This window comes from Larus michahellis, chromosome 20 (assembly GCF_964199755.1).
Source record: "Larus michahellis chromosome 20, bLarMic1.1, whole genome shotgun sequence".
Classification (NCBI taxonomy): Eukaryota; Metazoa; Chordata; class Aves; order Charadriiformes; family Laridae; genus Larus; species Larus michahellis.
Window position 1 is genome coordinate 4,784,310 of NC_133915.1, and position 27,582 is coordinate 4,811,891.

General features: G+C 44.3%; 1 protein-coding gene across 1 annotated transcript; it reads left to right on the forward strand.

Moving 5' to 3' along the window:
* The first annotated feature begins 826 nt into the window (after positions 1 to 826).
* ADRA1A (adrenoceptor alpha 1A) lies at positions 827 to 27,582 on the forward strand. Its single transcript, XM_074563768.1, has 3 exons — positions 827 to 1,086; positions 2,438 to 4,078; positions 19,324 to 27,582. The coding sequence occupies exons 2-3, from the start codon at positions 3,196 to 3,198 to the stop codon at positions 19,833 to 19,835; spliced, it is 1,395 nt and encodes a 464-aa protein (XP_074419869.1). The 5' UTR covers positions 827 to 1,086; positions 2,438 to 3,195; the 3' UTR covers positions 19,836 to 27,582.

Genomic DNA, 27,582 nt, shown 5'->3' on the forward strand with positions numbered 1-27,582 from the left:
AAACAAACTTTCCCCTCTCAAAGTTACTGCCCAGGAGCAGGAGGTGGAAAACTATGGAGAAATGGCAGCTGAGCATTTACAAACGGCCTCTTGGTTTTGCGGTTTGCAAGGTTCTCAAAATTACTTTGAATTCCATCCTCCCCACCCTCCCGCCCCTTGGAAAGTTGTTGGAACAGGAGGTGGAGAGACTGTCCTGCAAGAACAGGCACATGGTTCATCCGCTTCCCTGGGCTATAGGAATTGCTTTCCTTTGGCTGTAAAATCCCACTCTCTGCTCCGCTCCTTTCCTTTCACTTCAGGACACCATTTCTATATCTATCTGTTCATCAGCATTGACCCAGAGCACTTTAAAAAACAAAAAGCGGTTAAAAGAGCTACGCGAAAGAGCAACCTCACCTCAACAGCGCGTTCTGCTCAAGGCATTTCATACTCAACCCCCCCCCCATCTCCAGTGAGCTGTGCTGCCTACCCCAGTAATTTGTCCCAGGATGAAGATCGCATGGTCAGTGTGTCTGTCTCTCCTTGTTATTTTCTTCATGCTCAGTTTGCCTGGCAGGCAATTCTCTTTCTACATCACAGGGATTACTCGTTAGCCTATAAACGGGGCTTGTTAGCTGGCTTCCACTTTCTGATCTCTGCAGGAGCTGGTAGTTTGCATTGGGGGGGGGGGGGGGGGGGGAGAAAAGAAAGATATTTTAAACACCATTTGTCATCAGATTAAGTGCTCTTTCTTTCTGAGCAATACGGGAATGGCAGGGGATTACGGTAATGGCAAGGATACTGCCTGCTACATCAGCAGAGCAGTAAAGTTACTGCTGCTCCTTGACAGTGTGGAGCTGAGCACTGCAACTGGGGAGGGATCCCTCCAGGGATGCTGGAGCCAAGCCCCTCGCAAGCCTTGGGACACGGGGAATCAGCGCAGCCGGCAGCCCTCAAACTACCAGTGGGGAAATAAAGGGAGAAAAGCAATGGATTTTCAGGCACAGAGTCCCACCCGGGCATGAAGAGAGGAGCCTGCTGTGTTGTGCTGTGAATCTCCTTTCCGGATGCTCAGAGGAGCTGTGCTGCCTTCTAGAGACCAACGAGGTGAGTGTGGGTCGGGGCAGGCACAGGGGTCCAGGGTATGCTCTCCCCAAAACCTTCTCTCTCCCCAGGTTGAGTGTTATCTGGTTGGGTTTGAGCATGAATATCTGTCAGTCCTTTCTGCTGCGCCTCCTTGACTTACTGGGAAGTTTTGCTTCATGTGCTTTAAAAAAAAATAAATCAAGTCTGACCATTTCTTAATTTTCTAGTCCACCATCAACCCTATAATGACCACAGTCAGGATGGTTAGAGGTGCTTGACGCTACAGACACTTTTCATTGATGTGCTTTGTGAAAACTGTCCTTTTCTTTCTTGGAATTATACCTCAACTAGTTCCCTCTTGTAGGAAAGAAAATACAAAGATTGAATTCCATTTTGGTGCACGGAAGGCAAATTCCCACAGTGCAATACCTTTTCATCTCCCCTCCCCTCTGCTTGTCACAACTGGGAATTTCAGGGGTTCAGGGTTTTTAATGCCTTTGCCTACAGGAAAATTCAGTTTTGAGATTCAGGTCTGTGACAGTTGTTGCTGCTCAGTGTTTGCGTAAAGTGTGATCCGAGGGACTCATCTGAGACCCAATTTAGGACGCTTACAGAGTCTTACCTTATCTCGGATTTAACAGGAGTAGTCTTAGTGGTGGTTTTTCACGTCTGATCAATATTTTGGGTGGGAACACGATATCCACATCTAGGTGCTGTGAAAGGCTTTCCAGCCCACACTTGTAGCTTTCCCCTCCGTGCCCCCCGGGTCTCAGTTCCCAGGCTTATCCTCACTTTCCCATCTGATGTACCTTTTCTCCATATTTAGTCAGCTAAGGCTGAGCTTGGCTTCCAGATACTCTGAAACATTTTGTCACTCAGTAGGAAACTTGTTCCTTGCAACATCATCTGCTTGGCAGGAATTGCTTTTTCCTATAGATTTCTAAAATGGGCAGTTTAGTTGGGCTAACGAGCAGTTCAGTGGGTAAAGGACTCACTTCATAACTCTTAGACTAAATTCTGGACTTACAAATCTACTTCACAGTTTGTAGTCCTGAATTGTGTCCCACAGGTTTCTGTCTCTCCTAGAACTGGTCTCTGCGGGTGAAGCGATAATTAGGATTGATTGTTATCCCTAAAGGCGAACCAACCGCTGCTGAGAACGTGGTCAGAAAAATTCAGGCAACAAAATCCACGTTGGTCTCTTGGTTGCTGTGAAACAATACTGGGCTGAGAAAAGGTTGGTTCCACTGACCGGAGCCAGCCTGAGGAAGGCTCCCTAAAATAGCCTCCTGCTCTATTCTTATATGGGAACCGCAGCAGTAAGTGAACGTTGCTTTTGGAATCACATTGTTTGTGTCTTTGTCTCCTTCAGGGGGGTGACGATCTGCAAAGAGCACAACAGCGTACATCGTTGACACAGCAAACTTCACTTTCCCCTTCAGAGCAAGCCAGAAGCCGCTGTAGATGAACTTCAATTTGCAGTCCAGGAGCTCAAGTGACAACAGCTCCACAGCATGGAGAAGCTGTGATTGATGCTTCAGACCCTGAAGATGGGTAGTGGCAAATATCTCAAATGACACTGTTGAGCAGACACGGCAGCAGCCTCCACTTTGTCAGGTTTCTAAGCCAGTTGTAAGGCAGAATCAGGACTAACACAACGTAATTAAAAGCATCAGTGATTTCCTCTTGGGGGAAACCTAAAATCGGAATACTTATGTTACCTAAATATTGAATCTTCCCCAAAAGGCCGAAATGGTTCTAACCTGCAATTCCAAAATTTCTCAGCATGTATTCCCGGAAAGTAGGACAAATAGCTTCTGCTTTGTGTAGCCTCACTTCTGCACCCCAAGAAAAATGCAAAAGGAGTTAAATTTGGCTTGAAAATAGCAGCTATTAACTGTGCTATACTGGTAAAAACTTGGGGAGAAAGGTAGATTTTCTAATATGTTTCTGGATCCTTCTCATTGTTCCTGGTGCTGCACTTCTAAGACGTTCTTAAAAACTCTTTTCCCCAGCAAAGCCAGGCAAATGTGGCCTATAAGACCTTCTGAGAATTGATCTCATCACTCTTTCTACCTGAAAAGGGAGTGAAGTACAACAGCCTCACATGAACAGTATCAGACCCTCACCATGGCTTTCCTTCCTGGAAACTCCTCCGACTGCTCCAACTGCACCCACTCTGTGGGGCCTGTGAACATTTCAAAGGCCATTTTACTAGGTGTTGTTCTAGGGGGACTGATAGTTTTTGGGGTTTTGGGTAACATTCTGGTTATCCTCTCCGTAGCCTGCCACAGACATCTTCAGAGTGTTACCCACTACTATATAATTAACCTGGCTGTAGCCGACCTCCTCTTGACTTCCACTGTCCTGCCCTTCTCAGCCACTATGGAGATTTTGGGCTACTGGGTCTTTGGGAGAATCTTCTGCAACATCTGGGCAGCTGTTGATGTCCTTTGCTGCACTGCTTCCATTATGAGCCTCTGCATCATCTCGATAGACAGATACATCGGGGTGAGTTACCCACTGAGATACCCAAGCATAGTGACAGAGAAGAGAGGTCTCCTGGCACTACTGTGCGTGTGGGCATTGTCTCTGGTGATATCCATTGGACCTCTTTTTGGCTGGAAGGAACCAGCACCAGAAGATGAGACCATCTGCCAAATCACCGAGGAGCCTGGCTACGTGTTGTTCTCCGCTCTAGGCTCCTTCTACCTCCCCCTGACTATTATCTTGGTGATGTATTGCCGAGTCTATGTAGTGGCCAAAAGGGAAAACAAAGGTCTGACCTCTGGTCTGAAGACCGAGAGATCTCGTTCCGAAGAAGTGACCCTACGGATCCATCGCAAAAACGCTCCTGAAGCGAGCGGCTCAGCATCCAACCCCAAGAGCAAGCATCATTTCTCAGTGCGTCTCCTCAAGTTCTCCAGGGAAAAGAAAGCGGCCAAGACCCTGGGAATAGTTGTGGGATGCTTCGTTCTGTGCTGGCTTCCATTTTTTGTAGTAATGCCTCTCGGTAAGTAAAGCAAAACCCTCTCCCTTTTACAGCACCTTCCCTGGAGGGAGGGCTGTTTTTGTGCCTGTGTCCAATAATGTTGATCAGAAAATCTCTGAGGGAATAATTTTCTATTGGAAAGCTGTCAAAAACCAAAACATTCACCGTCAGAAAGCAGTGAATGTAAAAAATGAGAGTCTCAAATGAAACAAACCATCTCTGGTTCAAAGAGAAGCATAAAATTCTGAAAATAATGGAAAGGATTTAGCATTCTTTTTCCGTACAGAAAAAATACTCTTTCAGAACCAGGACTGTTACTTCCTACCAGCTCTGCCACAGGAACAATATCTTTAAAGGGATGTGCGTTTATATCTAAGTTTGCAACCAGTTCTTCAGGTGATGTGTAAATAAATACGTAAAAGGTCAAGCTATAAATGCATTCAGGGTCAAAGTAACTGTTCACAGCCTTGGGGCCAGACCTCCTGGAGTGCTCAGCACCTAACACTTCCCACTGTAAGGAAAAAAAATCAGCTTCCTATCAGGAAATTCAAACTATGAGATATCATACTCCAGATGAAATTAATGTAATTCTTAATTTATCATATGACCAGTCAGAAGACAGCAGTGAGGATCCTTCAAACTGATTTTATACTTCTCTGGCTTGCATCTATTGTGGAAACCCACTGAGCCCACTGGCCAAACACCGGCTTCGACCATCATGCTGAACATGAACATTTATTCCCCAGCTGTAATTCTGCAGGGGAGGAAAGTCGGGGATTTGTTCTGCTTTACTATCACTGAAATATAAAGTAGTAATTAGAATTTTAATTAAACCTTGCTCCATCACCTTTGATGTGATTTCAGGATTTAAAAGCAGAATACTAATCCCACACCTATATCTGAGTGCAACGTATGTGGCACATCACACTGAAGTTTGCTTTTCAGCAGCTGTACTAAATATCAGTTTTTGAACCTTAAATCTGTGAGTTGCTCAATTTCGGTAGCTTTTCTTATGGAAAGGGCTTATGCTGTACAGGAAAAATAAAGTAAGATTGTGTGGAAGTTCCAGCTAGTAACAGAACAATGTGTGCAATTAAGGAAAAGAAAAACCAGCCTTACCTAAACATGAGAAGGAAGATTTGAGGATTTTCTTTTTAATTTTTTTTTTTTATAAAGCTTATAAAAAGCTGTTCGTTTTCAATTAACCTCTATGGGATTTACTAAGATTACCAGGTTGTTTCATGAAAACTTGGCGCTAACGTTGCCATGTGAAAAAGCCAAAACTAGAGAATCTTTTCTGTTGGTCACTACCGGGAAGTGCTGGAGTACGAGATGTAGATGTTTCATGGGGAAGAGCCCTGAAAGACCTGGCTCATGCTGTCCGGGGTGTCAGCACCTTGGAATGCTGGTTGCCAAGATGTCTGAAACATACCCAAAAAGGGTTTGCAAGAACACATTAAACACACTTCTTTTCATGTGTAAACATGGTTGCCCATACGGAGCTGTTGTCAATTAATTTGCTTTGGATTTAAGAAATTTTATGGATTCAAGACTGGCTTTGCATCTTACTTTGATCCCTTATAAGGAAACTTTCTTGAGGTTAGCTTTGCTATCTTTGTGGGGTTACTATGTTATTTTTAAAGCATATAATAAGTCTTTCAAAACCTATTTGCTACTTTTGTTTAAAGACAAAAAACACTATTAAACAGACAAAAATGCACAAAATAACACGTCTTCAAAAATACCAAGGAAACGCGTCTGAGGCAGACTGTCCCACCAGCCTGAGACTGTGCCGGAGACTCGCCCAGAGGCGACTGCATATGGCGCTCGACACCTATCCCACGCAGAACCCTTTCGAAAAGATGGTAACCTTTTCCAGACCTACAGTGCAGACAGGTGAAAGCAGGCAGAGGGAGGAGAAGTGATTTGGCCAGGACCACGCAGCAGATGAGTGACAGCGGTCAGACTTTTCAGATACGCAGAATACTCCCTTGCCAAAACCATTGGCAGTTGGGGAGGCCACAACACAGCTGGCTGGGCAACAACAGCTTTGTGGTGCAGAAGACCAGCTCTGCAGCTTTGTGGCCACAGGACAGACCTATCAACGGTCCCATCGGCTGCTGCATGTCACTTCAGGCATTTGCAGAAGTCAGAGCCTTTCAAAAGCAGGCCACCCTCAGTGAAGGTTGTCCATGAGACAGACATTCTTAAACTGTGCTACACAAACCACTTCAGACAACTGGCAGGTGCTTACCACTCTATACAGCAGAAGTTCCCAAAACACCAGGTTATTTTACTGTGATATGCAGCATCTTCGAGATCCCCCCCATCTATTAACATCAACTCGACCAACCAAGAACCACTTTAAAACAAGAAACACCAGGCTCGTTAAAGTGGCTAACAAATGGGGGTAGAAACTTTTGAAGTGCAGGTACAGGAAAGGGCGAGAGCGATAGAAGGATATCAAGAGGGGAAGAGGGGAATAAAGGCATGGTATCCGTATCAGCAGGTGCTTCTGAAAATAACTGGAAAAATAACTTGAGTGTCCCTGCCACAAGACAATATCTTAATTGAAATCAGCATGTAAAGCTGCCAGTTGCAATCTGTGCAAGTAATGTCTTTCTTAACTTCTTAGATGGACGGAGTTTCATGCCAGGCAAAGGGTCTGTGCAAAAGCTTTCGGACCAACACCTTCCTCTCATTTGGCTTTGAGGTGTGTGGAATAAGCCAAGGAATCATCCTGTGGCATGAAAAGAACTGAGGCTACAATTTGTTCTTTCTCTGCATGCTGGAGTGCAAACCCACCCTTCACAACACTTCTGTAGAAATAAGAGTGCCGAAACAGCTAATTTCCCCTGGAAGAAGTCAGGCTTCCTTTTCTCCCTCTCTAGAGGTGACCAGTGGATCCACTTCTAGTCTCAAAGATTTCCTGTAAAAGCTTCTTCGAACTCAACATATCTTCACATATTGTTTAACAAAACCTCCCAAGTCACAGCTCAAGTGCTATCCAACTAGATCTGCAGTGTTTGTGTTCCCCTAATTAAATCTCGGTTCCCCTGTAGACACACAGCTTTCCTAGTGCAATGAGAGGTCCTTTTCCATGATAGTCTGGGGAAGGCTTAGACCAACTGAAATGCGGGGTAAGAGGCAGCAATCAGCACCTAAACAGGAGTTCAAACAGAGCCAGCAGGAGCTGTGAGGTCCTTCGACTATGTCCATTGGCCTCTATACAACACCTGCTCTTAGTGAGCTCAAATTCCATCTCTGCTCCACAGCAGTGAAACCCTGACAGTGTAAAGTGCTTTTTAGTCTGCAGACCTTCCTTTGAACTGGTATTACACAAAATGAACTGTAAACCCATTGCTGAATTAACTTTATTGGGGGAATTCTGCACAGACTCTTCCTTTAAGTGTCATTGCCTAAGAGCAATCACGTCCAACTTTTGCCCTAGTAATAGGTTGTGAAGAAAGACTGATGTCCACGTACACCTACAGCTCTCTGCAATTGCTTCCCAAGCAGAAGATTTTCAGATATGTCCATCAAACTTTCCTCATCTGACACTAAGCATCCACCTTTCTATAAGTATACAAGGGATATATTCAACAGAAGGAAACGTTTGTCTTCTGAATAGATTCCTTGCCTGGTTCGGAGCTCTAAATAATTTCACTGACTGCCACTTGATTAGTACAGGCTGATGTTTGCTCCAAGCAGACTGCAAGAGCATCCTACCCCATAGGTAGTCTATTATTCAGTCCTTCAGAGGAGGTAGCTGTCTCCCTGTCCACTTTAGGGCTATTGCTCTCACATATCATCTTCTACACCTGTTGCATCATTTTCTTAATTTCTTATTTCTCTTCTGCAACACTTAATCACCATATTCGCAACCGCTAGCCACTTATGAGTGACTTGAGCTTCCCCATCTAACATGCCCTCGTGTTAATTTACATAGCGAGAATAGCTTTAAAAACCTTTTAGAGCTGACCTTACACTTTGGTTACGCCATGCTTGGCTCCTTTCTCAAAACATGACTGCTCTGAAGCGCTCCATTTGAATAGCTAGGAGGAGTGCAAGCCGAGGATTACAGCCCATGCATTCCTTACACGAACGAGAATACACTGCTTTACTGAAGCTAGGAGGACTAGCAGGTGATAGAGCTGCATTTTTGTATTCTACATTAGCCAAAGCATTCTTACCACCAAGTTTCTATTTTCCTATAAGCTATAAATTGAAACCATACTTCTCTTCCCAGAGTTCTTTAAGATCTTGTTTGACATGTTGCCAAATTTCTTTAAGATCTTGGGGGAAACCAAGTGCCCTAAAGTAAGCAAAATTGCTTATTGGAGAAACCATATTCTCTTAGGCAACAGGAAATAGGGATGACTTGAAGCTGAACTGGAAACCTGAGAACAGGCTCCTAGAGGATCCTGAATGTAAAGGAGCAGCAAGAGCAGGGCTGCTCCATGAGGGAGAACAACCCAGGAGCAGAGGGTGACAACAGGGCAGGTAGGACCTGTGCCCTCCCCAAAAGCGTGTACTCACCATACCTGAGCAGAAGAAGGCAGAGGTGGCATCCATAACAGGTTCAGCTGACGGTCCAGTAATCACCCAACAAACACACACCAACAAAACAGAGCCAGGAAAGAACAAGCCTGAGCTTACTTACATCACTCAAAGAGGGTTAAAGAAAAGAGCCTGACCTTATATGCAGCTCCAAGGCCAATGGGCAGAGGGTCTGTAGGTAGAGGCCACAGATGAGGCTCATCTGGCCAATTAAGGCTTGTTGGACTTTGGCATTCCACAATAACAGCATGTTTTCTTCCATTTCTGTTTTTTCTTTTCTCCTTGCAATTGCTAGAAAGGGCTACGGACAAATACAGAAAGAAATACTCAAGAGCTAGAAGAGTCCAGAAATTCAGTGCTTGCCCATAGTGATGTAACCTCATGCTCAACATCGCACCAAAGTGGTGTCAGCTGACAGAGCAGACCTTTTCCTGTAGCTGGAAGACGCTTATGGGTTGCTCTGGGAATTTTGCAAAAGGTGCATTTTCAACAACACAGATGACAATGATTGCAGATTGTTTTGAGGTGAAACATGCACAGAACTGATGGAAAAAAGAAAAGGGGCTGGGATATTACAAAAATGGTCCCAAGTTGGGATTGATGGTTCATCTTAACAAACCCTTAGAAGCAAACAAACTCACAGAGCTTAGTTGTCCACTTTCTGTGGCAAGCTAGCTTAAACCTATCTGGTCCCAGATGTTGAGTTCAGAAGCAGAAAGAAGCAAAAAGGGAAAGTCTGAGCCAGGATGTCACAGGGGAAAAAACAACCCAGACTACTAAACCAGGCAAGGGAGAGGAAAGCTTTTAGCGTTTGTCAATCATTCTCATGATGAAGAGAGCAGAAAAGAGGATATGCTGGAGGGTATTTATATTTGTAGTAGAGTAGTAAATTAGTCTTGTGAGCTGACACAAACACTGTCAAGGGAATCCTCTAATCCTGTCTACGTGCCTGTCTGCAGCTGGTTTCTAATTACTATTTTGTGGTTGTTGTTTTAAATGGAGTCAAAGAGAATGACTCCTTACTTTCGCTAGAGGTAAACCAGAAACATAAAATGCATTTTTCTAGCTCTGCCATTGATGCAATATCTCAGGAGGTCAGAAGATGAGGAGTAGGAGCACGCACCAATGTCTGGAGGTCGGTGCACGCATGCCTGTGTTTTCCCGTGAGGTTTGCGTTTGTTGTGTATATGATCACTTGTTACATGTTTTAGTAAGGTGGCTGATTTAACTACGGCACCTTGCTTAGGCGCCAGAGGCTTGAGTTCATAGCCAGTCCACTCAGCTGTAAATGGGAAACTTATTTTTGGAAGTCAAAGGTGGCTGGACATGACAGAAAAGCTGCAGTTCTTTGTATGTTATCAGATACAGAATTTACCTTAATCATGCCACTTGTCCTCCTCTATGTTGCAATGCTGAGACAACACAAAGCACTTTTTGTGTGTGTTGGGGTACAGTATTTCCCAAAAGGCTGTGCTTCAAGGACCCATCTGATTTTTGGTACCAGTGAAAAACATAGCAGAAGTAGCTTAGAATCTTAGAATGTGTTGGGTTGGGTTGGAAGGGACCTCCAAAGGCCATCTAGTCCAACCCCCCTGCAGTGAGCAGGGACATCCACAACTAGATCAGGTCGCTCAGAGCCTCATCCAGCCTGGCCTTGAATGTCTCCAGGGATGGGGCCTCCACCCCGTCTCTGGGCAACCTGGGCCAGTGTCTCACCACCCTCAGTGGAAAGAACTTCTTCCCAATGGCTCATCTAAACCTGCCCTGCTCTAGTTTAAACCATTGCCTCTTCGTCCTATGGCTCCATGCCCTTGCCAACAGCCCCTCCCCAGCTTCAGGTACTGGAAGGCCACTATAAGGTCTCCCCGGAGCCTTCTCTTCTCCAGGCTGAACCGCCCCAACTCTCTCAGCCTGTCTTCACAGCAGAGGGGCTCCAGCCCTCAGATCATCTTCGTGGCCTCCTCTGGACCCACTCCAACGGGTCCATGTCCTTCTTGTGCTCTTGCTCTTTTCAAGACCATCTGAGTCTTGATTCAACGTGTTCTTCTGCCAGAACATGTTCAGATCAACTCCCACGGTTTCTGGATAAGCCGTCCTGCATCCTGCCCACTTACTGTCAAAGTAACGGGGCTTCGGACCACGTTCCTTTGTCAACGTGAACCAGAATATGACAGGGATGGGTCAGGGAAGCAAAGCCGGGGTCTCTGCTTCACCCATGTCTTATCACAGCAGGAGTTCAAATACCTGCTACTGTCCTGGAGGTTATACACTGCAATTCACTCTATTCCCTACCTACAGACTCCTGCCGACTGCAGTGTTTTAATGAGCAAAATCCAAGTAACATACAGGATCCATCAGTGTGAGATACTGAGAGCAATTTAAACATGGGTTTTAGGGTCTTTTGGGGGCACAAAAACGCAGCGCTTGTGATTCATCCGTCCCCCATAGTTTACGCAGCGGTATAATGGGAACTGCCAGGGTGTAAGATGCAGCAGCGAGCTGGGATCCCTCGGGAACAGCTTCACTGTGGGGGCTGGACAGAAAGTCACCAATTTCCTGTAGAATCGAGACAATTTCGATTGATGATACTGAAGGAATGGGTTGTATTGTCTTATCCTGTGAAGGCAGTGTTAAAGGGAAGGTGTTTACATGACGGGAGGGTGAGTAAGTTTGCTGATGAGGAAAACAAGGAAGAGAAATCAAAAGTTTTCCTGGGAAGCAGAACTGTGTAGAATTGCACCAGCCTTCCAGGGAATCGCTATCCTGGCATTTCCCCATACAGAAGGTAAACTGCTTAACTCCTTTTCATGAATCACCTCTTTTCTTCTTTAGAATTGGATAGATAGTGTCATAGCAGTAAATACAAGCATGGGATCCTCCTGTCTCTTCTACTGCTTTACTTGGAGGGCAGAGAGTAAGGCAAACAGCCCACACACTCCCTCGTCATCATCATGGCTGGGTTGTCCAGGTATTCAGAGAAACGAGGATCTGAACCCCCTTTCTTTTCATTGTTCAGCTGATAATAATATAATAAAATAAAATGGATAAAAGCTGGGACAACCGAACCCTCAATATAGTTTTCATATCAGAAAACAGTGAACTCCAGCCATGGAAGAAATATTCGCGCTAGGTTCCCCACACTAGCACTTCGGTGCATTCCCTCAGCGGCAAAAAGAAAAAAAAAGAAATTAAGGGGAAAAAGCCCCAAAACAAAGCTCCAGCTCATTCTCCGGAGCACAGGTCAGGGAGAAGAAAGGTGTTTACGGTCCGTGAGTCAGGGAGCACAAACGTGAGTGTCTGTTAAGCCACTGAATGGGGAGAAAATAAGCCATGAAGATAAACAGCCAAGAAATTTCCTTGGCAAGTTGTTTTTTTTTTGTTAATCACAAAAGGTATTTTTCATAAACACAGACTGGAAAGGCTTTGTTGGTCCAGGCTGATAACTCAGCTGCACTGAAGCCAATGGCAAAGATCCCACTGACATCCCTGTGGCCAACATTTCTCCACCGTTACCGAGTCCTGAAACGTTGTGTCCCACTGACTCATAGAACAGCAAAGCAGCGGAAGGAACTGGTGATATTAATAGCCATTTACGCTGAAAATGAGAGAGACAAAGTGGAATCAGTTGTGCTGTTTCGTGATTCACATCTCTGGCCCTCCTGCACGCACTACCTGTCAGAGAAGGCTTCTCCTTGCCTTCAAAATGTTCCTGCTTTGTGTAGTCACCACTTTCAGGTCCCTGGAGCAAATGAACCAAGAACGTAATTTTTCCCTCACTCTCAAAAGTCACGGCACAATTTAGGATTTGTTAGTGATTGAAAGGCGATGAGTGATTCTTCCACCCCACCCGGCAAATGTCAGGATTTGTTTGCAATTTGGATACGTAAGGGAGAGACACTCAGCTCCTGCTGATAATTATTCCTGTATTGCTAACCCCAAGGATTCCAAAATCACGACCAACAACCACAGAATGACAAACTCCTGAGACAGGCTGAGATAGACTCATCTTCTCGAACTATTCTCTGAACCACCCGTTTGGGTTCTTTTAATTTTTAAAGGAAAGCTAAGATTTTGTTGTAAGTCCACGTCTCTGAGAGCAAGGGCTTCGGGACGAATATCAAATATCTTAAAAATGTGAGCAACAAGATCCAGAATCATTCCACCGCAGTAACGGCACGGGAGCTGGAATTCCAACGACAAAGAAATTGATTTGTAAAACAATGTGATTATTTGGGTTTACACGGGTAACAAAACCTCAGTTTACCTTCCCATGGTTTTTTATCAGCTTTCTAAATCTGCAACAGCCCACAGTGAATCTGGAAATAGTTGCTTGCTGGGATGTTTGCTCTTTGCCAGAAATATCATCCATCCTAAGTGGGTACAATATGAAACAGAGCATAAATTAGGCCTGAAAAAATCCAAATAATCAGAGCACCGTTCCCAGACTGACCCATTCCCGTTGCTTTTCCTTCCCACCCCTCACCTGTGTCCAAACTCCCGCACCCTCCTGGTGCCCCAGAGATCTGGATTCGGCCCCTTGTGAAGAGAAACAAACTCTCACTTCTCCTTCTACATCTGTTTATTATGGGTCAGGGATATCTAGGCACAAAGTCACCCTCATTTTCCACCTGAATCAGCCACAAAACTCCAGACCCCGGGACAGGCACAGCTGTAAAGGTGCAAGACTTGCCAGGTGCAGGCTCTTACCCTTCCTCATCTCTATGAACCTCTGTTCTGCATTTGTCGTGTTAATTTGATTGTACAAACCCCAGAAGCGTTTCCCACTGTTCAAGGGTTCTTTGGTCCCATGTTTTGTTCCCACAGAAAATACTTTCCGTAAGGGAGCAGCAGGATGAGACGTGCTGGGAGAGTATATATGTACAGAGCGCAGCTGTTGCGTGTCCACGGCAGAACATATATATATAAAGATACTTTCCAGAGTGTGGTTTGTGTCTTGACCCCAGATGCAGTGTAGAATGCCATCTTTATGGAATAAAGTTCAGTGCTAACATGGAGCTTGGGAACACAAGATGGAACGCATTTATCAGTGTTCGTAGAGCAGGCTGCCTCCGGAGAGACCTAGGCTGCCCCTGGTACAGAGTTAATCCGTGTGGGGCCGTCAGTGCTCCTCCGTGCTTCATCCTCTGGGTTTTAAGGGCAATTGCTCTGGAATGGCTGCTGCCCTCTGGCTTGACCCCCTTAGGGCAGATCCCAGGACCTGAGTTTTAAGTTTTGCCTCCCACTATCCCTGTCTCCAGTTCGCTGTGGTTCCAGAGGCGTATTTCGTATTCGTCAGAGGCAAGAGGTGCCAGGATTTTTGTTTGATTTCTCTGCAAGGTTTACGTAGGTACTTCTCCTGGTTCCCTAGGACACTGCAAGCTATGATAACGTAACGCTAAAAAATACCGCTTGGTTTCTCTGCTCACAAGGTGCACGGGCACTGCTGTCATCTTCTGAGTGGAATCTGTAACATACAACACAAAAGGGGGGAAAATGTAGTGAACCTAAACAGAGCTGCAAGATTTAGTAGCGGAGATGGATTTTAACACCACTATGGGTCTGTGGGTCATGAAAATGCGTGGAATCTCATTCCCATGGTGCTGACAGAGATGATACAGAGTGAACAAATAACACAAATTCCTGTCGTCTGGTAGCTTCTCAATCCCTCTGTGCTGTCCATCAGTGAAATGACAGCACGACATCAGTACCGCGTCTTAAACAACCTATAATCAAGCAGCTCCGCAACTTCTGACAAATTACATCTCTGTGACTGAATTGGCACTTACTCACCAGGAGGTACACGGAAAACTTCTCTCTCAGATCTGAAGAAACTTCGAGTTGACAAACAGGAAAATAAACGACAAGGGAAGGGAATGCAATCCTGACATTTTCAGGGGTGAGTGATGAAATGCTTAATGGGAAAGGATCTCAGGAGGCTAATAGTACATTTTATTTTATTTAATTTTCATACAACAAGCAATTGAATTGTGCTACCGACACTCGAGAGCCCTCAACCTTTTGAAAACAGAGCAGGAATTCAAGCATCATTTAGTCAATCCACAATTCAAAGGCGGTAAAAGATCAGTTGAAGTTTTCTTTACTGTTCTTCCAGCACAGACTGCAGGGAGACAGTGGAAGATGAAGCCTCTAAACTGTAATCGGTTTTGCCACTATTTACCATTTTATTCCTGCCAGTGTATCAGGGAAGACATTAAGGCATGTAAATAGGATAGAGAATAAGTTTTAAGAAAGAAAACTTTTCACTTCTCAGCGGCTGCACACTATCCAGTTCTATTAGAGGATACCTGGATGGCAGCACTTGATTAATCTCTGATTACACCTGGCCTGGAGTGAGAGAATTGGAAAAGCTTGCTCTGGAGAATTAAGTGCTATAATAATAATTCTGTTTTCTCAGTCCTGGCTGATAGTAGGCAAGTGTCCAAACCCCAGCTGACACTAACTGACAGCCGCCAAATGGTCAAGGATTGACTGGGCATGGACTCTGAACTGCTCACCCCAGCTCCACGTGGTTTCTCTGTACCACATTTAAACTCATGGTTAATTACGGTCATTGTCTTTAAAAAAAACACAAAACAAACAACCCAACCCAAAACACAAAGCCTAAGTTTTATTTCTAGTCTGAACTCAGCCGACTCGAGCTGCCAGCCACTGCCTGGTTCGATGTTTCAGGCCACTGGACACTTTATCACCAGAATTAGCAGCACTGTTTGACTCCCGCTTGCTACCAGATATATCAACCACTGGTATTAATCATGACAGCAACATCACTGAATATTAAAGGCCTGGAAGAAAAGAATACATTCTTAGTATTCTGTGGGGAGGGACGTGGTTGCCCAAGGGCTTGGAGAATATGATATTTGTCCCCTTTTGCCAGATAGGCAGGTAGCCAAGAGAAAAGATTAGGGCAAGTTTCTGAAGTACAGAGGTAACCAGGTGCCTGCAACAGAAGGGCATTGCTTTCTGTGGCCTTTCGAATAGGACACCACATTTCTATAGAGGCACTAAGCAAATGCGAGCAATGTCAATAGTTCCTCACAGCAGTCTGCAACACACAGCGGGATTTTGCTCATTAGACAGAGAAGGTGCAGGAGGTGGAATATTTTTTTGCATCCTGCACAATAATTCAGTGGCTCGGGGTTTAGACAGGCTGATCTTGATTCATCTTGCTCTGGAAGTTGAATAAGCTGTCAGCATGAGTAAGAAAAAGGTCCAAATTATTTCTACCTTGGTTTTACATCTAGCTCTGTTACTTATTGGGTCCATTGACTATCAATTCCAGCCTCAGCCCTTTCCAGATGCTACTAACGAGGTTTCTTCCTGTTGGTGTTTGTCCTGTTTCATTCACAGGACAATACACAGTTATAACGAAGCCCACAGCACAGCTTTAGCTGGTCTAAACATAAACATGGTCTAAACATTGCCCAGAGAAGCTGTGGCTGCCCCATCCCTGGAGGGGCTCAAGGCCAGGTTGGACGGGGCTTGGAGCAACCTGGGCTGGTGGGAGGTGTCCCTGCCCAGGGCACTGGGTGGGCCTTAAGGTCCCTTCCAGCCCGAACCATTCTGTGATTCTGTATGAACCATCACTGACCAGCACAACCAAACGCACAGCGGAGCAAAGCCACTGTCCTCAAGACCAGGTTGTACCCACCACGGGAAAGAAAGAGTTAAAGACAGCATGTGCTGGGGTCTACAGATAGCAAAAATTGTATGCTTTTAAAACTACTTCGCTTTCTTTTCACTGTGTGTTGTTCCAAGGCAACAAGTCTCTACACCGATGAACCAAAAAAGGTTACATTAATAAATTAGCATGCAGATCCCTACCCCAAAAAAAGAGCAAGAGACAGACTCTGACACTGGCTATTTTCTATTTTTAACAGACTTTGGCAAAGCACTAGCATTCCATTTAGAGTGAGCCAGAAGTTGCAGCAAACAGGAATTGTTATTGTTTACCCATTTTTACACTCAGCCTCGCACAGCGGATTTCCTAAACCGAGATTTGTTTCACCTTTTGTCCGAACGCAAAATGGGAAAGCAGTAGATATGCCGCAATTAAATGAGGAAATAAAGAAAAAATTGAGCATGATTTGAGCATTTAGAAGCCTTTCATTATTTTTCATCTCCCAAGGACTTCAGCCAGAACGTTCTGTGAGAATGTTATTTAGTTGTTTTTTCACTAAAGGAAAGGGGCGTTAATTTGCTGAGAAAAATTCTGGGCTATGGATATGCCTGCTCACTCGTGCTGAATTTTTTTTTTTTTAAAAAAAAGTTTGTTTTCTTTAGCACAACGTTTTTGGTCTTAAAAACTGGTTGTATTGAAACTGATAGTGAAACTGCTCTACCTGGCTAGCTTGGAGCAACGCGGGAGCCATCACCAGCGAGACTGGGGCTTGGTGGCCGGGTTGTGACTGGGGTTGGAATCAGAGGTTCAAGGTAGGAGGAGAGAGCTCCTGCGGCATGTTCTGCACTGCCTTTGGGTGTTCTGCTGCTCCACCACACAGCAGAAGGACTGGGGCTCAGGGGACCTCCCCCAGGCCAGGGATAACTGGAGGGCTGCTCTCCTCCTCCTCCTCCTTCCCCGCCAGCAGCGTGTCCTCTGGGCCCACCAGAGGAGCTGGTGCCACGGCAAGAAGACCTCGCGTTGCGTTTCGCAGCGGAGGCCGCGTTCAGCAAGAAGGAGCAAGTCATTAATCACCCTGCACTATTTGTGTCCCTGGTTCAGGCAATATTTTGATACGTTCTCACACAGGCAAAAAACACCCTGAGAATTCCTCTCGGGCTCTTGCTGCTTGAAAGCATTTGCCGTGCTTGCTGTAAGCTTTGTTTGGCGAAGATGGGGAGAAAAAGGTTCAAACCAAAGTTCAGCAGCTCTCAGAACTAAATTAGAACACCCTCTAAGTGCATTATTAGCTTTTCCTTAGGCAGGGGAGGTCCAACGAACAGATCGATCCCCGCAAATATGCGGAGCTGCTCACAGACGTAGTTGAACTGCAGAGGATGACAAATGTATTGATGCCTAAATCTTCCACAGTATTTCTTTCAACATGCACATGCTTACAATTTTTCCAGGGGCAAGCAGGAAGACAAGCATGTGTCAGCGCTAAAAGTTCTGTTTATTATAAACTTGACTATAAAGTCCAAAACAAGCCAATTATGTTTTCTGGGAAACTATTTTTCTTCCTGTGCCCAAACTAATTACTGATGTTTGTAAGACAGAACATCTTCCTTTTTTTTTCTTTTTTTTCTTTTAAAGGAGGCAAGTAAGAAACAGCCTTTCCCCTTGACAGCATATGGCAAATATTTTTTCACTTTCTCTGGTTCTAGATTCATTTTGCAAAACTGGTTTTAGAAGAGCTGTTATCACTTACTCCCACCCCAGAGTTTAGTTTTCTGGTTCATTCACATTCAGACAATATTGTTTTTATCTCTAAGCAAAGAGAAGTACCAAATAAGAGAATTACAGGATCTTGTTCCAACGGCCACTTTCCAGCCTCATTCAAGAAAAGCAACAAATTTCTAAACAATTCTCCATAAGCCCCGGTGTTGACTCTTTGATGTCTTAAATATGGCTCTGGAGCTTTATAATAACACCTCTCCGTGAGCAAATCTCTTAAGCATTTACCGACACCTTGTTCAAATTGCTTAAAGTTAAAAACTTGCTTATACAACTTGGTAAGGAGCTCGAGTTGTACTTAAACAAAAACCAAAGGTTTGGCATTAGGAGAAATGTTCCTGAGATTTTAAATCAGCAGATAACTCAGAGGTAAATCCTATGTTAGCATATGTCATTATCTATTTTTTAAAAAGTAATGCCGTTTACTTTTCAATTTGCATGGTCACTTGTAGCTGACTGTTGTGCCAAGGCCGTGAGGACTCATGAGTGCACAATTTAGGGCTCTGTCACTGATAATGCTGAATAAGCTTCATGAAGATTTCAAATTTTTTGAATATTGTCCTGCCTTCTATAGAATCAAATGTCCCATAGTACTTTCCTTACTAAGGAGCCGTCCAAGTTCTTGCTCTTTGAGTCGTCCGTGGGAGGTAACCTTGCAAGTATATATCAGTATATATATCCTGGCTGCCCGTGAGACCCTCTCTAGTGCTCATTGACGTAAGAAGGAACCTTTCCTTTAGCTTCTCTGAATTTTAAATGCATTGTATGAGACAGAAAAATGTGGATAGTTAGATTTTCTAAAGGTTTCAAGGGAAAATGAGCACTCAGTAGTTATCATTTGTAAGACTTTTAGCTGGAATGCAGCCAACTCAGTAATCCTACTTACTCTGGCTTCTGAAATGGTGTGATTTTCTTGCCATTTGAAACCCCTTCTGATGACCTCCTGGATATGACTGTTATTTGGCTAACTAATCTTGAATTAGAAGTCCCTGAGGAAGCAATTTTCCTCTATCACTTGATACCAGGCCTCTTGCTTGTCTCTCTGTCTGTAAATGGGAATGCAATGCTTGTATAATAAAGTAGATGTCTTGAATTGATCTCTGATAGAAGATGCGTGTAATTTTACAACACCATACCTTCTGAAAGATGTTTTTCTGCAGGTATTGGGCTTTGAGTCAGAGATTTTCCAAGAAAGAACAGAATCTTATTTATTTTTTCCAGTGTTTAAGTTTCTTTGGTTACCTGCAATTTCTCACTGCCTCTGCCTTAACACTCTGTGTATTTTCCATTTTAGGTTCTTTCTTTCCTGCAATCAAACCCCCGGACACACTTTTTAAAATAACATTTTGGCTTGGATATTTAAACAGCTGCATCAACCCCATAATCTATCCGTGCTCAAGTCAAGAGTTTAAGAAAGCGTTCCAAAATGTCCTGAGAGCACAGTGCCTCCCAAGGAAGCAAGCGGCAAAGAAGCAATCCCCAAGTTTCAACCTCAACCATCCCACTAGACAAAGCATGGAGAGCGGCAAAGGCGTGGTCCGTATCCCCGTCGGCTCGGGAGAAACCTTCTATAAGATTTCCAAGTCGGATGGGGTCTGCGAATGGAAGATATTCTCCGCGGTGCAAAGCATGCCTGCAAAACATGCCGTTTCTAAAGACTGTACTGCTGCCAAAGTGAAAAGTAAAGGTTTCCTCCAGGAATGCTGCTGTGCGGGCACTTCACGGAACCTTGTCCATGAAAACTGCAAAGTGCCAACCATTAAAATACACACCATCTCCCTCAGTGAAAACGGGGAGGACGTCTAAGGGACGGAAGCAGCACAGGCTGGCAAACGCATGGCTCTGCTCGTGGGACGTTGCTCTTATTGGGAAGTAGAAGTAGATGCTACAACAGTTGAAGGGATCTGGGTGAAACAAATACCATACTGTAAAACAGGGTGAAAGCCTTTGAGACGTGATGTCTTTGAGTGTCGGTAGCCAGAACGAAACCCCTTAAAGGCGGTGAATGGCTTCAGCGGATGGTGAGCACCCTACGGTCTTCCGAGAGACTGGCCTCTGCAAGTCATTTGCCTGGCGTTCAAAGGCTTTATTTTTCACTGTATTCCCCTGTTTCAAAGTTCCTGGTGCTCTGATGTAAGTGCAATGGAGGACAAAGAGCAAACTCCAAAGACCCCACACTGATTTCAGCATGGATACTTTCAGACAGCACCACATTTAGACCCATTTTGTGATTCTGCCTTCCCCCCGCTCCAAAGCTAAACCTCGATTCAACAGCCAGAACTGAGGTTGGGAGGCTCAGGTCTTGGGACAGTGTTTACAGATCTCTGCTTACTTTTCATTACAGGACTGTGGACAAGAATGTTTTTCCCACTGTGTTTTGCCTCTTTTGTTCGTGTCCAGGTCCTGGCTTGGTGAGGTCCTGCACACCTTGAGGAGAACAGGCAGCTCTTTGGGTTTGCATCTTCAGCTGGGCATCCTCGTTCCTGGGCTGCCCCAGGTGGGGATTTGGTCTTCTGCAGTGCCCACAAGGCTGCTTGTCCCCAACCTGTCTGGAAAAGCGGTCACTTCAGCTCGCAAGGCACGGCAAAAACACAATCCTGGCTCTTGCCTTGCTTAGAGTCACTCTAAATTCCCCTTTGTGTTGTGGATTTCGGTAAACTCCATGGCCAAGGGAAATATGATGCCAGTGGCTGCACTCCATCTAGCTCCAGAGACCAACCCGAACTTTTCTTTTTCGTACAACCAAGCTCCCAAATCTCCAAACAAAACCAAATGAAAATGTGCATGCATCCTAGGCTTGTTTGGAAGCTCTCTGCGCTTCGATGCAGGTCTAATCAAATTCGAAGCTCGGTAAGTCATCATCAGATAAGGCTCAAAGACATCGCTTTCACTCATCCATTTGTTTTTCTTCCTCTGAGTCCAGCAGGGACCTGCTTAAAGACTCAGTAATTCCTTGCTCAGGTGCTTGCTTGTCAGATCAGTGCCACAGTCACTGGAAAAGCTGCAGACATTTTGCTGTCTCCCTGCCGTCTTATGCCACATTCCTCTTCTGGCTCCTTCAATACCAAGCGCTCTAAGCTTTCCGTGAGATCCCGGGTACCCTGGAGCCAGGAACTTTACCCTGGTTCTGAGCAGCGGGAGTTAAGCACGTTAAACGACTTAAGGACATACATCCCCATGAGAAAGGGCCATCCTTTGGGAATTTGGGAGAAAAGCATGTGGAAGCATGTTATATTTTAATATAGCTAATCCAAATAAATAAATAAATGAGCTGTTCGGCATCTGGAATAAATAGTGGGAGGAATTCTCTGTACAATATTAGAAATAAGCAGCTCTTGACATAACTCCTCCTGAGCCTGCCAAGTAAGAATGCGGCTTCTTGAAACAACACATAAGCCTTTACTCATGTCTCAATGTCAGCTCCTGTGCTGAATATCTACTGGCTTGAAAAGGGAAAGCTTAAGATAAAGTTAGCATTTACAAGATATAGCCTTGAAAGGACACCTTGACATTATTGATGAGGAATCATTGTTTATTCATCTCTCATTCAGTATTAAGTCCCCAGTGTAAAGAGAATTTCAGTCTTCTGCGTCTTTTATTTATGCATGAATGAGATTTCTTTCCTCCTGTGAACACATATTTGCAGACAGAACATTATTGGACAATTTGCAAAAGTAAAGTCTCATCCTCGGGGTTCTTGTTTTGCACAGTCCTGGAAGGAGAAAGCAACCTCAGAGTGTAACTAGATGGCCAGGATGCGAATCAAAGCACTGCCACTCTAAATAAATGTTGAGCTCAAAGCGAAAGAAGAGAGTAGAAGGACCTAAGATTGGGTTTGGCATAGACAGTTCACAGAGGCAGAACAAGCCAGATAATTTTCCCCCTACATTTGGCCCCTTTCTCAATGCATTAAAATTATTGCGTAATATCAGCACACCCAGGAAATCTATTACAAAGTGCCCAGGTCTTGCCAGTCTTGCAGGACCAAAAGTAAAATCTGTGCAAACAAGAGTCATGTCTTTGGGCTGATTGGCCAGTATTTACTCAGACAACGCCAGCCTGATGGAGCTGTGTCAGAGAACAAGAAAGGTGTAAAAGACCGGGTAAAGTTGGCACCTTTTTTCTGGTGTCGTAACCAAGAAGACTTCGGGTCCCGTATGCGATGGTAAATTTTCCTTGCAGCGCTTGCTGACTCAGATATGTATGTCCTGTAGATGTTTTCAGCTGCTAACATGTCACCTCAAGCAGAGGACTTGCTTCTCCCAGCCTTCAAATAAATGAGGGTGCAGGGATAGGAAAAAACGAAGGCAACAGTTCTCAGCTCAGCCTGCAGTGGTCCTGAAGACATTGAGAAGACACTTGAATTCGGAAGACCATCAAGCTTTTATTGTGTTTGGTGGGCCAGTGAATGGCACTGGCTACCTCTTATACTCGGAAAACGAAATATCTAGCTTAGCTGATTAGCTGAAGCAAATAGTTACTTGTTCTCCCACATGAATGCTGCATAAGAAAGATACAGAATGTCCCAAACAGGTTAAAAGTGGAGGAGAACTCAAATCAGATCCCTGGACCCAAACCTTTATTTATTTCCAAAAGCACATGCTCGCAGACAGCAAATCTGTAGCATTATCCTATTTTTATTTTAAATAAGAAGTCCACCCCACCCTTAAAACTTTTCTTAGGGTTTTTCAATATAGTCTAGAATTTGAAACCAGAAGTGTTGAAATACCATGAAAAAAAATAATATTCTCATGGTACTTCAAGCCAAGACCAGAAGCAGAAAAGCTGGAAATCTCATAAGAAAGTCACGTGGGGCTCGTGGCCGAGGTTTTCAGTCTCACGGGGTTCAAATACGTGGGACGTTTATTTGAAGAAAACCTGAACTCTGAAACATCTTGAAAAACACCCATTAAATTGAGCGAGACGAGCAAGATTTAAAATCTTCACTGCACACACTTGCTGCCCAACCCTCTCCATATACTTATTTGATAACTTGAACCAATAAGGTCATTTGTGCCATCTCCCCTTTGGAGCCGGGAGATCTACAAAGGGCCTCTCCAGCAATTTTAGATTTGTTGAGGTTTCCCGGTGTCAGGCAAAGGGTTGTTGTGGAGCTACACAAAGGCTGACACAAAGGGATTAGTCATTTCATTCCAGAGCAATTCTGAAGCTGCAATATAATCTGAATCTGTAAGAAGACGATAAATAAGTCAGCATGCTGGTGGCAGTGCCTGGATAGTCGCCTTTGTGTCGCAGCGCTCCTGCCAGTAAGAGACACAGCTTAGAATAATCAAGTCCCGGTCTCATCTGCGCCCTTTTTTTTCCGGTCGTCAAACAGATGCGAAAGGACCTCTCTGTCCAGTGACTCTGAAAAGCACTGAGACCTCTGCGTCAGGCGAGCCGGGTCCCAGCCACACCTCTGCTGCTCTCACGTTTGCCAGCAAAAACAAACACACAATTTGTTTGGCTCACTCGGAGAATTTCTGCATGAAAACCGCCCTGTTCCCTTGTTGCAAGCAGGGTCATAGGCACTTGTCATCCTGATAGACGTTTGGACTGACAAGTCTCAAAACCATAGAAGGAGCTCTAGGGGGGAAAAAAAAAAGAAAAAAAAAAAGAAAAAGAAAAAAGGGGGAGTGCAGATTTAAGCAGCCCATATTTTTCTGTTATTTAAAGTGAACTTGACACTGGTGAAAGAGCTACAGCCACAGAGGCTAAATGTATCTGTCTACCTAAAAAGCACTAGCAGTACACGAGATTTCCCAGTGGCTTACCATCTATCATCACATGTGAAATCATTCTACAGTCGGGATTCCATCGTGTGAAATGCTGTAGGAGCTCAGAACAGAGAGCAGAAGGTGGTCAGATGGGAAGTAAGAACACAGTGGAGTGCCGTGATTTTTCCCCTCAAAGCCACGTCCAGTGGACCACGCTGACCTGCCAATTGGTGTGTCCTGAATGACACCTTTGAGGGACACCTCAAAGTTTGGGTATGACATCCCACCATCCCTCCTTAACTCTTCTCAGTTGAGAGAGACAGCCAAGATTTCCATCTTAAGCAGAGCAGATAGTCTCTGCTGCAAAGGGTTGAGAGCTGCCAGCATCGTAGAGATGACTTTTAATTTACACCGGTTGAGGCTAAGCAGACCACCAATCTCTTTTCTTCACAGGGCAGGGAAAGTTCAGTATTCCAGTTTCCACTGTCAATGTTCATTGAGATTTACTGTCTTATGTTTTTAAGGCTTCATGTACTCTGTAGGATTATTCAAATCCCAAATACTTAAGATCTGCTCATTATCCAAATAAATGTCTCCTCTTTTTTTTTTTTTTTTTTTTTTGGAATATTGCTCTGCCAAATCCAAGGATAAATTATGTACTGTGTAAAAGCATGTTTTCCTTTGCCGGGCTTTAATGTCTTAAAAAATCCATGGCATTGAAAAGAGGAAAGATTAAGGTAGGAGTATTTCTTGCCTTTCTACTCATCAGAGTCAGCAAATGGATTTCACAAAGCTTCTTCAGTCTTACTTGCAAAATTTCCCTGCCTGACTTTTTCAATTTTCTGAAAGGTAACAGTTACAGGCTGGAGTGTAGTAGACCGACTGAAGCTGGTTAGAAAAGCTCTTACTGTTTTCCTGAAGTGGGAATTGCTTAGTTCTAGGTATGCCTGTTGGCCTCACGTTAACTGACGCTCATGTTTGAATGGGTTTTCATCAGGAGCTCCATTTTAAGATAAAGCTGCTGAGGTGCAGAGTGATTCGCTCAAGGAAGATTTCAGCTGTCCCATGTTGAATCCATGCTTGGTAATTAACTCCGTATCCTACTCAGAGACACCTTTATCCTCTTTCCCATCTTAATGTTTGGATAAGCAAGACAATGCTGACAAGCAGCTCCATAGGACAGGCTCCTGACACCAATTATTTCTGGATGATTGCTTCCAACAACAGAGCCAAGGAGAAAAGCCGGTGCGTCTTCACGATGTTGCCCTAAGCTCAAGGCATATTTGGGACTTGCATCATGCAGTGTCATCATTTGCCAGAAGGAAAAGGTATCTAATAGCTCACAGGAGAGACGTCGTAACAAGACAGCTTCGTCTACCTGCTCTCTACCCGCTTCTGCGTTCCTCATCCATGCTCCAGTCCCCTTCTGCCCAGAGCCTTTGAGTCTCACCGTATCAGCCTTTAAATTGTTTCCCAAGAAGCCCAAGAGCCAACCAGTGCTTTCTATGAATGAATCTGTCCGATATTTATTCTGTTTCTTGCCCAATTATAATGAGACTCACAGGGAGAAGGTTAGACTGTCTGGCCAGACTAATCCTGTCTTTTCCTATCAGTGCACATAAGTAAACTAAGCCTTCTCCACCTGCAAAAGGGAGCTAATCCGTAAACATAATCAACTACTTTTTGAAGGTATTCCCAAGCAGATTGTTTAATATATGACAGTATTATGAAAATCCAAGGCGCTACGGAGGTAGCTTGTGGTGCATTAAAATAAAGATCTCCCACCCGGCGTGATAAATGTAATTGAATCACTTATTTCCCAGGAGGAGATTAAGCATTTGTATTGGGGATTCGAGTAAAATGTCATGCCTTCTCCACAGAGCGTGCTGCATATTTCTCATACTGACAGAGAAGGAGAAAAACAGCAAGAGTGCGCTAAGGGGAAACGAATTTCCAAAGAGGAGAGCTATGTATTGCAAGCAACAATCACATAAGAAATAAAGTTGGTTTTTTTTTTAGTTCCACAACACATTCAAAGGTCTGGTTAATGCAGATTACAGTCTGGTATACGGAGCTCAAACCCAGGCCGAGAAATATCCTCTCCTTCATCATCACGATAACATTAAGATCTTTTTCAGAGTCAAAAACGTCCAAGCGTTAATACTGAAAAGCAAAAATGATTTTTTTGCTCATTGTCTCGGACTGAATAACAAGACCTTCTTGCATCGATCCAAATTTCTTCTATGATCTGCAAAAGCTCAGTCCTTGAAAACCGTTTCTTGAAGCAAGAAAACACAAATCTAGCCAGCATTTCAGCCGGTTTCCACTTCAAAAGCAATTCCACTCGGCTAATGGTCACAGCATCGTTGTCTTCTGGTACAAAGCCTTGGCTGAATGTCGCTGAGCGCTCAGTTCTCCTTACTGGCCTTACGACTGCGGGAATCGTATGCAAACTGGTTTGGGCTTTTTTCGCTTTGCCGGTCTTCGGTTGCAAAACTGTTTTATTTTTTCTTCTGCCTGCTGCAGCATTTTGCCTGCATGTTGTGCAAGTTTGGCTGCCAGTGGTTTTCAAAGATGTGTCTTGAGATGGGCACTGCGTCTTCTGGACACGATATTCCCGTGTCATTGAATTTTCTACGTGCTGTTTTTAAAGGCCCATTGTTAACCATGCGACGTGTCCGAACAGTCATGCTGGTCATTTTCTTGAACAAAACTGAATGTATATGAAATATTGCTAGGTGAACAAATAAATTATTGGGGGGAATGTGCACTTTGTGACATGTGAGCTACGAGTCTGTTTGCTTGGTTGGTTCCCCTCCCACCCCTCAAAAAAAAGTGTTTATACAAATGTGACTTCTCCCTTTCAATAAACATTTCAGGCAGAGGATTGGACAGAGATTCCTCCCAGTAGTGCTGATCTCGGTGGGTTTTAGTGGGAGTGAGGTACAAGGACAATAAAGGAATCAAACTTGTATTTCTCCTATAAAAAATTACAGTTAAGTTCTTAAAAAATTTTGAAAGGAGATTGAAAAGTTTGTTTGGGCCTCAGATCCTTACCATGTGCATTCGGTTTGCTTACAGTAAAACATCGTGTCCCAGATGAAATCCAGCCCATTTTGCTACATTCCTTATAAACAGACACTAAGAGAACAATTCCCTGTCAACCCAAGAATGTAAATCCTCTTTGGGAAAGTGTGCTGAATTATTACTTTCCATGATTTATAAAGGGAGAGAAGAGACACGGAGAAGGAAAGACAGATTTCCAAACCAGCTGATGCACGAGGAACCTAGAGAGCCCTGGCTGTAGCTGTGACCGGTGAAACCCTTGAAAACGTCATCCTAGTTCCCAGGGAAATTCTGGAGAAAAACTGTAATTAAACAAACAAACAAACATACAAACAAAAGAACCCACAACAGAACGGTTGCCCTCCTGCTTCTTCTACAGGTCTGTTCTTCCTGCGGCTTACAAAGTGCTGGATTATTTTGTATTGCGGTAGAGCCCGGGACCTTCAGCTAAGGACCAAGATTTGGTCCTTAACTGGTACAGACCTTGCTCTAAAGAATAACCTCTAAACCTACAGATGGGCAGGAAAAATGTTGCAATTATAAGCAATAACTTAGAGCCTCAGAATGCCTTTTGTGATCACTACATTTACTGCCAGATAGAAGTAGAGTTATTTTTAATCAATGGTAGGAAAATAGTGCAGAAAAATGTGCATTTTTGCTTGGTTTTATGAAATAAATCCTGTTAAGATTACGTAGGATGACACCAGTCTGACTTAGTGAAGTGGCTCTAGGTCCTTCCCCTCTTACAGGACACAGTCCCTTGCGGTGAG

Coding starts and splice junctions, on each gene's coding strand:
- ADRA1A (XM_074563768.1), top strand. CDS start 3,196: ATGGCTTTCCTTCCTGGAAACTCCTCCGACTGCTCCAACTGCACCCAC. Junction 4,079..19,323: donor TTTTGTAGTAATGCCTCTCG/GTAAGTAAAGCA, acceptor TTTCCATTTTAG/GTTCTTTCTTTCCTGCAATC.